Source organism: Anarrhichthys ocellatus, unplaced genomic scaffold (genome assembly GCF_004355925.1).
Source record: "Anarrhichthys ocellatus isolate YVR2014 unplaced genomic scaffold, GSC_Weel_1.0 scaffold3, whole genome shotgun sequence".
NCBI lineage: Eukaryota > Metazoa > Chordata > Actinopteri > Perciformes > Anarhichadidae > Anarrhichthys > Anarrhichthys ocellatus.
This window is the reverse complement of record NW_022280033.1, coordinates 3,626,740-3,637,137: the sequence shown is the minus strand read 5'-3', so window position 1 is coordinate 3,637,137 and position 10,398 is coordinate 3,626,740. Positions and strand designations below refer to the sequence as shown.

The 10,398-nt window shown below is 42.2% G+C and overlaps 1 protein-coding gene across 2 annotated transcripts in view; it reads left to right on the top strand.

Annotated features, from left to right (window-relative positions):
• The first annotated feature begins 1,475 nt into the window (after window positions 1-1,475).
• Window positions 1,476-10,398, top strand: part of LOC116379265 (zinc transporter 6-like) — a 10,199-nt gene continuing 1,276 nt past the window's right edge. Inside the window, exons 1-4 of one of the 2 annotated variants that reach the window (XM_031841213.1) lie at window positions 1,476-1,666; window positions 2,505-2,551; window positions 3,465-3,551; window positions 7,929-10,390. In XM_031841213.1, coding sequence (XP_031697073.1) covers window positions 1,483-1,666; window positions 2,505-2,551; window positions 3,465-3,551; window positions 7,929-8,063 — 453 coding nt within the window. In that variant the 5' untranslated portion in view covers window positions 1,476-1,482 and the 3' untranslated portion in view covers window positions 8,064-10,390. Of the gene's footprint in view, window positions 1,667-2,504; window positions 2,552-3,464; window positions 3,552-7,928; window positions 10,397-10,398 lie in introns of both variants that reach the window. The other variant, XM_031841208.1, reaches the window with a different exon arrangement.

Genomic DNA, 10,398 nt, shown 5'->3' with positions numbered 1-10,398 from the left:
CACACACACACACACACACACACACACACACACACACACACACACACTCTTTGGGGCCCCAGACATAATACACACATTTTCACGCTTGAATCCGTCACGCTTCCATTTCTTTCATTGGCACTTTACATGAATCATGAGCATGAACCTGAGCATGAGCAGAACCTGCACCTGATTGGATGAATCGTTGGTGTTTGCTTGAATCCAGGAGTAGAACTGCAACTAATAAGTATTTACACTAACGACTTATTGGCCGTTTATTTTCTAAATTCATTGTTCGGTTTATAAAATATGTTTTTTTTAATGTGAAAAACTGAGTTGTTTTCAAATGTCTTGTGTTTTTCTGACTGTCAGTCCAAACAAAAAGGTATTCAATTTCCCTAAATTATTCACATTTGAGAAGCTGGAACCAGTTCATATTTAACAATTGCCTTAAACATTGAATCATTTATCAAAGTTAGTGCAGATTAATTTTCGATCTACCAGTTCCTTATATGTTTCAGCTGTGACTGAGAGTTGCTGAAAGTGTTGACATTTGAATAAAAACATATATGTTCAGCCTGGCTTTTGCTTAGAATGTGTTAAAGGCATATTTTAGTTTTCCTCTTTTATTGTTTTTTGTTTATCATTCATAATTGTATTCACATATAAATTTAAGTTTTTATTTTTTGTGTGTGAATGGATTTGTTTACCAGTGTTTAGCAGTTATTTTCTCAGGTCTTGATGGTAGATTATACTAGATGATTATAGTTTAGATTGCATGTGATTTTAATCTATTACAACAAGGCTGTTGTACTGGATTTGTTTGAAACAACAGAGGTGAGAATCAGACCGTGCAGGTGATGAATTGAGATGAAACCAAACCAAGCAGTTCTCAGCGTTTTGCACATGATGTCATGTAAGTTCAGTTCAAATCTGTTTTCCTTAAGCGGGAACATCTTGTGTTTCTCTTATCAAATAAATTAAAATGATTCAAATGAAAAGCAGCAAATCCACATTTGTGAAGCTGAAACTACACACACATTTAGATAGATAGATAGATAGATAGATAGATTGACAGACAGATAGATGTATTGCTGTATCTATATCTACATAGATATAGATATATATAACAAAACTAACAAGATACAAATCTCACAAGAGTGAGATTTAGTGGCATAAAAACAAAGCTGTTACATGTACTAATCCTCAACTATTAGCACATTGTACTTACTAAAAACACAAAATATATGTATTTAACTATGTATGTCGTTGCTTTATATGAATATTGTAAATCGATTAATTCATTGACTACTAATTAGCAATACTACTTATTAATTCATAATTTATTTATTACTTTATTTACCTAATGATGTAAAGTAATCCAGGGAGACGATCTCACACTACACACTCCGGTACAGCAGGTGGCGGTGTGCACCGTCTAAACACCGATTGCAACCCACTGTTAAATCAGACGAAGAAGAAATAGTGCACCGGAAGTCCAAAATGGAGATGGTCGGAATGATGTCCACGTCCTCGGGTCTGTCTTACCACAATGCCGGAGACTATTACCCCAGAAAGTTCGGCACGAAGCCGGACGTTGTGCCGTCTGGAGTCACCGAGAGGAAAGTGGGCCCGCTGGATAAACCGGATATGGTGTCGGTGGATGTCATTAACGTCAGTGATTCAGGTTTGTGATGCTAGCTGGCTACCGGCTAACAACACCTCGTCAAACAGGCGGCTGTGCTAACCGACGGCTAACAGCTGATTCTGACTTTAGTTGTGGACGTCAGAGGAGCTTTTCGGTTTTTTCCATTGTCAACAATGACGGTGACCAGCTAACAACGGAAAAAACTGTCTTTTACGGTCCCTGTAAACCAGTTTAGTGGTCCGTGGATCTTGTTTGTAGACGGTAACGTGTGTGTATAGCTAATCTAGCTAGCAGTGAACCTACTGTCAAGCCAGTTTTAACGACTAGTTAAGAATGAAATAATTAAAACGCTATTCAGATATTTTACTTTCGTAAAAGTATAAACCTTTATATTACATTAAAAATACGCAGTTACAAGTAAGTTAAAAAATATTTATATATGGTATACAGAGATGTAACCAGCCAGTAAAAGTAAAGAAAGTGAAAATACTGATATTGTGTTTCTATTAAATATTCTGGTAATTCTACAGAGGAACAATTCATAGATGGAGTCTCAGTGGAGGAGTGCGTCCTCTGTAAAAGTTGCTGGATTGTAGACACACTTTTACTGTCTCACGGTATATCACTGCATGTATGCAATCAGCTGAACTACAACAACATTGCATCATTGGTTAGGAAAGAGAGATGCAGTACAGTTTAGACATTAACAAAATAACACCAAAGTTGCAATAAACCAAAATTATCTTTTATGTAAAACGAAGAACACACTTGTTATCTGCACCAAAATGCAGAAACCGTAGCTCATTGTCAGACATGTTGTATGGGTTGTGTTTTGTTGTTCTTCCATGTTGACGGTGGTGTCTGTATTCGTCCACAGATGTCCACTTGCACAGGAAGAAGCATGAGCACGAAGCATACGTCTTGGTGAGTGTCTCTGGGGGTTCTATTGGATGGGTTTTAGGGTTAATGACTATCCTTTATTTCCTCACCTCTGTAGTAGCATGCACACACAGAACGATTGTACTGGAGCTTTCGTTACTTCTCAAAGTAGCCCACTCTGTGTTTACAGTGAGTCTTTAGTATGTATTCATGTCTTTAAAGACAGTCTGGGCTGGTATGTGTTAAACTTCTGAGAACAGGTTTTCAGACTGGTCCCAAGCTTTGACTTAAGAGTCATGTTTTTTTCTTTCAGAACCCTTTGGATGGGCAAGTCTTTGACTTGTGACACAAGATAGTAATTTGTTGATAAAAGTCCGGTGGTACTTTTTCCGTAGAGAATAAGGGAAAATTACAAAAGTAAAAATTCTGCAGTGTTTTACATTTAGTTTGCAGTTTTTTCTCTTGTATTTAATGCTACGTTTCTTCTTTTGGGTGTTAAAAGAGTTTGATTACTTTGAGATGCCTATATTTAAACAGTGAGGGGCATTATTATCAGCCATCAAATTGTGCAAATATTTGCGTTAATATGATAAATTTCTCATAAGTTAACGAGACTCCGCGGTTTTGAATAGCCCAAGAAGATACTTCTGCAGATTAGATTGTTACCAGGCGTGTCTGTAATGTCCAGTGTAGCTGAAGTCAATGTTGTACACTGACTCACCACTTGGTGGCAGTGCAGCTCAGGCTTTGCCTCCTACTCTGCATGACTATCAGAGACTTGATGAACCTGATTGTACCTAAAGTAATCTAAATGCCATTCCTGACATCTTTAGTGAAATATTCTAGCCAGCATTTTATTTAGCTGCACACTGCACTTCATCAAATGTTTCATTACCTATTGTCGAGTTTAAAAGTTAGTTAGTATTAATATTTATTAAACATTTGTTTTAATTTGCAGGGCACCATTCATCCATTCAGGAAGACGCACAAATCCTTCTTTGGAAAACTCCAACAAGAATTCAGACTGGTCACCTCAGATAGGCGGGTAAGTGTGTGTGTGTGTGTGTGTGTGTGTGTGTGTGTGTGTGTGTGTTTAAATACATAGTAAAAATATAATTTTGCACTTCTTCTCTTTAAAGGAGCTGTACATTCAGAACATTAATGTAGCATCAAACAGCTCTATGTAAAGATGCTCTTCGCTGCTCTAATGCGGTGGTTACAACAGACGGCGGTTACAACTGATAACCCAAGCGCACCGTGGAGGAAGCGTAGCTCCCACCCCCTGGTTCCCCCTCAGGTTGATCCTATTAGCTCTGTCAGCACTTTCGCCGTTTTCTAGTTTGCACCGTAAGCGCTTCTATCACTGTGAGCCAAAAGCCGCCGGTTCAGGCGCTGCCATATTGAGAGCCATTGACAGGCAATCAAATTGCTACTATTCTCAGATCTTGCACCTTTAAAAAAACATAAAAATTAGCTTCATGTTCTTTGTTTATTTTTACCATCAACCAACTGAATCCGCCTGGTTATCATCATCCAAACAGCATCTTTCCTCCTGGTTTTAACTCGGTAGTTATCGTCTGGAAAGTCCTCACTTCATAATCCCGTTGTGCTGTAAACTGTGTCACACTCAGTCAAACCCGAACACCTCCAGTAATCCTGATTTTTCTAGCAGGTCACCGTGTTCCAGTGAAAGCAGCAGCGAGTAAAATACCATCAGCCACGAGCTGACAGCTGGTCCACTTTGTCTCACAGCTTCCAACTGTTGTCTCGATTTCTGTATATTCTGAATATAAATATAATATGACAGTATTTTTCGTTGGGCCGACTGAGCATGAACTTGTTTAATAGAGAAAGCTTGAATCAGTTCAACACACAACACCACCAATGTAATGCTTGACCAGGACACCAGTAGAGGGATCTTCTTGTAAAATATGGTAGAAAACATTCTGGTCCAGTGAAAATAAAGCTTTCACAGCATTTATTCTACTGTTTGTTGTAAAACCTGTACAATTTAAAGTTCTTAGTAGGCAGTCAAACAAAAATGATGAACATTATTTAAAGGCAGAGGAAGGGAAGGAACTTCCTTTATTGCAGGCTGATAAGAATACATTTAATATTCCACCTCAGCAGTAACACTAAACTCAACAACAGAGTTTGTCCTAATTTCCCGCTCAAAAAACATGTTTAGTTCAAATGCTTGAAGTGATTTTGATTACATGCAAAAAAAGTAGGAATAGTTTCCCAACAAAACAGGGACAGATGTAGAGTTAAGCTAAAAATGCTTCTGAACAACACTGGGATGTAAAAATTCCAAAGAAAACACCAGAGACATGATAATGAACGCAAAAGGATGTCAGACGTGATTGTTTTGTGTGTGTGTGTGTGTGTCTCAGTGTTAGTGTACTATAATCCACTTTGACCACATAATGGCAGGGGGTCTTGCTTCCCCATAGAGCCCTGGATTGGATTACACGGTGTCGTACACGGTTTAGGGACCAAACATAGTTCAAACCGGAGAAAGCTGAGATGTGCTTCCTCAGCGCCTCGTCTCACGTCTCCTCTTACCTTTTGCAAAATATAACAAAATCTTATGAATATGATTTCAGGTAGCCTGCAGTATTCACAGCCTACATAGTTTAGCACCAGATATATCAGATGTTGAACGAAGTGTTAATGGGCTTTGGAAACACCTCGCACATTGTTCTGACGTCAGCAGTCAGGGATTGGCTGCATCTGCCGGTTTTCGTAACTTCCCGAAACTGCTAACATCTAACACCCATTTTACACACTGATCGATCAGGTGTGTTGAGGTCAGGAGTTTCTCTCTCTTCTCCAGTTTCATGTGAACAATAGAATAAGCTTTGGTAGATTAGGCCACAACATAACCAAACCATTAAAAATGAAAGAAACTAAATAAAGTGCCAAATCGGCCCTCCTCATCCTCCTTGTTGCCCATGAAAGATGAAGAATTTACACAGCAGCAGGGTCACAAAGCGCTCCAAGCTCCGACAGCACTAGATCCTGCACCTCCCATAATGCAACTCAATAGCGTCTCCTCATTAGACCCTGCTCGACTTGACAAACCTCTGTTCTGACTTCACGACTAGTAAAGCCACCGTTTTATGCGTAAAATCAGTTAGTCTCTCCTTTAATTTCCTGTAAAGATGTACACAGAGTCAAAGTTCTCTATAAAACAAGTTCACATTAAGTTTTTAAAGAGGACATAAAGTAAACTTAAAGCAGGAGCGAGTTACTGACGCGGCTTTTTATCGGATGAATTTCAGAACAGCCTAAGAATTGCAATGCCAGTTATTCACCATGTCTGTCATACAGTACGTGTTTGTAGTGCTGGACATTGGTGCTTAAAGGTGGTCAGTCACTGTTACAGTAACAAAATGTCCTGATAAAACTGGAACAGGGACATCGGGCCGTCGGCAGAGACAAGACATGACCAGGGGGACCGAAGAGTGAGAGGACCGGGCGTCATCTTATTTCTGCTGTAACTCCTCCGTCCACGTTAACATTATACAAGTAGCTTTATTTTGAGAGGAGGACACGGTCACCTGGAGATGCTGAACCCCGGCGGCTCCAATCCGAGGAAAGAGGTTTATTCGTGTTTTTCATTGCGACCGTAAGCGAGCCGTGTCGGGGAGCAGCGGCGGCGCGCTCCAGATTTCAGTTGGGCCAAAAAAAGTCCCACTACTCCCCCTGCACGTACTCCCAGTCTGTTAGGATTAAACTGACCTCTCCTTCTTGCTCCACCTCCCTTCTTCAGAGGCTGATATGAGTCACGCTTCCGCTCATCACGGTGACACACATTTCCCCGATGCTGCGGCATGGCACGGCGCTCGACAATGATGTAATGAGGCCTGGCGTCAGCGTGGGCTCCTTATTTCATACAGTACCTGGTAACTGAAGCGCTGCAGCTCTGTCACTCCAATGTCACATGTAACCTCAACATGTTGGCTCGCGGTTATGCAGCCGGACACCACGAGGGACGCCGCCGCCGACGGACGGACGGGGGCAGCAGAGCGTCAGGATCCAACAACCGTGCCCTCTCCTCCAGGCGCTGAGTGTCTGTGGAATGGGGGTTGGGAATGTTTTGGGCCAAGTGCTGTCTCTCTGTTTGCACACACAGACACATGCACCCATGTAGGCGTACACACACACACTGTGGGTCTCCCATGCCTGTCGCTGGCTAGTGCTGTCACCAGACGCCCCAGTGCTGTCATAACACAGCACACCACAGTAATTGTAGATTTCACAGCACTCGGCGCTCCCCACCACGGCATATGACTCCAACACGAAGTGACAGGCCAGGACACACACACACTCGCACACTCACTCACACACTCGTTCCATTTCTTATTTCCCTCTTCTCTGACACACACAAACGCACTCTCTCTTTCTGCTCTGAGGGCAATTTTAGACTCACGTTTTATTTTTAATTTTATGTAATTCATTGAAAACTTAGCTGAATATACATTTTGGCAGATGGAGTAAGAACAATGTTGAATGGTCTCCGATACACATTGTACAAAAAATGTGTTTCTGGTCTACTCTCTTTGGTCATTTGTCCGTAACACTTAAACAACGTAACAACCTGTGTTTGTGTTTTCTTAAATAATGACTTGGGGTGGGTTCTTGTAACTCAAACCTGCTGATGTTCCAGATGTGCAGAGCTGCTCTTTCTCAGCACTGAGCCTGTTGTCTGCTCTCTGGTCCTCTGGACGTGACCTTCCCCTGAGCTGGTATTTCTGTGACGAACTGATTCAGACTGTAGTGACTCGTTCAGTCAGAGAATTCACCCAAATCTCCCGGCACAGCAGGTCGACCGCGGGGTAGGAAGCTCACTCTGCATGCAGCAGCCAAAACCCAGCAGCTCCCGGTCGGTTTGTAGGTTTGGATTTAGATTAGACGGCTGCTGGTCATCTGCCAGAGCGTCTGCCACAGGACGCTGACTGACAGCCGGGGAAACCCTGTGCAGGAGAAAACGCTTGTGTAATTCCTTCTTTGGGTTAGCTTCATGTCATCCCGGTTATCTGTGTTTGGGCTTGTGGACAAATGTAATGAAAGATGCTAGTGAGTTGCATTGTGGGTTGTGTAGGATCCAGTGTTTAACCCAATATATCCCATATTTCCTTCTCCTATTCATATATATGGGGCTGATGATATTGATTGGTAATTAACCTTTCTTCATCAACATTTGTAGAACCAACTATTAGTTTGTTCAGCTGGCCTGACTTTAGTATGGCATAGTGTTGTTTTCTCTTTTCAAAAGAAAACTTTAAGTGAAAAAATGATCTCTCCCCACGTGCGTAATGAATGACCTCAGTTGGGCCTCGAGCCAAAGGTTGAGCCGCTCTGCTCCTTTTCTTATTGTTCTTAAACTGTTGTTTTGTTTGCTTGTTGTCGTTTTCAGTCGTGGAGGATCCTGCTGTTCGGGGCTCTCAACCTGCTGTGTACCGGCTGTCTGCTGATGTGGTGCAGCTCCACCAACAGCATGGGTGAGCGCACACACACACACATAAAAAAAAAAAAAAAACACAGTGACTGATAGACACATGCAAACTGACACACACAGACAGATGTACACCAAAAAAAAACCTCACACTTTGAGACTCTGCCAGACATTAACAGGCGGAGATACCCGTCTACACACAGTAAACACAGATTGACAGTTACACACACTTTAACACGTGCACGCAGAAGCGTGTGTGTGTGTGTGTGTGCGCGCTGCAGCTTTAAGCACACACTGAACAAGTCAAAGTGTGTTACCAGTGTTGTCTCACCACAGGGGTTCAGATTGATCCTGCTGCTGATGTGTGCGTGCTCGTGCACGTGTGTGTGTGTGTTTGAGGGGGGGGGTCACCTCACTCAAAATATGGCACTTTAAAGGGCATGTTGAAGAAACCGAGTCCTTCACAGCGTCTGTTTTTAGCCTCTGGTGCTACAACACAGAGAACACATCTGTCATATTGACGGACATGTTGTTTCTTTTTTTCTCTCTTCAAATATCTCCAGCAGAGCAGGAGAATAGCACATTTATAAAAGGTTTCTGGTTTATAATAAACTCTACTCTTATTTCTTAAATCATCATTTCTATTAGTAATAATAATCTTGGACTCATCAAAGTTTGACTTCCCAGAAACGGAAGCATTCAGGATCTCATTAGTCAAATGTATATGGAAGAGAACATGAAGGATAACGGTAAAATGATTATTATTGTTATTATTTGAATATTGTTCGTCTCTGGCTCCCACAACTATCAGTGTTGGTCCTCACTGTGAGTGTTTGTTTGTTTTATCTCGTGAGCTCTGTGTGTGCAGAGCAGCGGCACTTAAAACCATTTCTCTGCCTCAGCTGAGCTGTCCACTGGTTTCGCTCTGGACGATGTGACACGCTTATATTTAGGAGGCAGAAACACACACATACACATTTAAACTAGCATACATGGAGTGTATTGCAGTGATTGCAGGTACGCAAGGCCGTGGGAGAAATGTGCAGATTTTAAGGTTAAAGAGAAGTTACCTGTTGGGGGGGAAAAGTGCAAATTTCATATTTCAGTGTCTGACTGTCTCTCTGCCCGTCTGTGGATGTGGTGAGAGTCCTGCATACAGCTGTGCAGGGAGACAGCTGTGCAGGGAGACAGCTGTGCAGGGAGAGGCAGTGTTTATGGTCAGCGAGGCTCGTGTCCGCCACCAACATTAAACCCTCTCAGGGATTCCATCACTCAGGAAAATGCTGCCACGAAAAGAACAACATGCAACCTTATCCCCGCTCACTCTGCCTGCAAATACTGCAGCATAAGCCACACACACACAGCGGTGGCGTCGGGTGTCGTGCAGACAGGAAGCGAAGGACAGAGGTATTGAAGAAGCGGGGGAAGGCGACCCCTCCGTCGATACTCGGCCCCCGATGAGAACAACCGGAGCAGACAGCGGCCCCGTCTCAACACTATCAGTCAGATTCCTCCTCATGTATTAAGTCTCCTCCGCTCACTTGATCAGTACTCCAGTATTTACACATTCAGAAGTCCGTCTGCTACTTCAGTATTTCCATTTATCTGACAGATTTAATGATGCTGAGATAATGACGAGTGATGCGTTAGTGTATGAAAAGTCAAAGTGTTAAATTTGAGGATTTTTTTGGGTGCCACGACAAAACCAGTGAGTGCATTTTGATAGTTTGTCCATGTTGCTCACCCTTAAAATCCAATGAAAGTTGAATGTTTAAACAACGGATACAGAGCAAGTGGAATATTCAAAATAATAACCTTTATTTAAAAGATAACCGGCAAAGCCGTCTTAACTAAAACTATAACACTCTCCAGTATTACTCAAATCCAGTCAGACAACACTGTGGGGACATCGACTAAATGGTGTTTGAACTATTTAATTATTTTCAGTGCCAAATCTATTTCCAATGAAAATAATACATTTGATGTTTGAGTTGTACAGTTTTTTTTAATCTTTGTTAAATCAGCCATTGATTCAGTTTCTTGTGCGATGGGCTGACGGACCCGTCTGCTCTGCTGGATTGTAAACAAACTGGACCGAGTGTCATTATTCTCATTCAGCCTCAGCCGTCGATCCCACACACACCGACAGTTAGAGCAGTGAGCTCATGTGTCTCGGTATGGCTCTGTGTACGCTATGTATGTGGACATCCAACGCCTCCAGTGCAGTTCCACTTTTAGTTTAAATGAAGCATAACCTTCATAGAAGTTTGTCCCCACACACACACACACACACGTGTCCCTTTTCATATGTGCAGACTGTACATGCCTGCAATCTGCTGCAGGAACACATGCATGGAAACACTCATTTGTTCATGTGAATATACTGTGTGTGTGTGTGTGTGTGTGTGTGTGTGTGTGTGTGTGTGTGTGT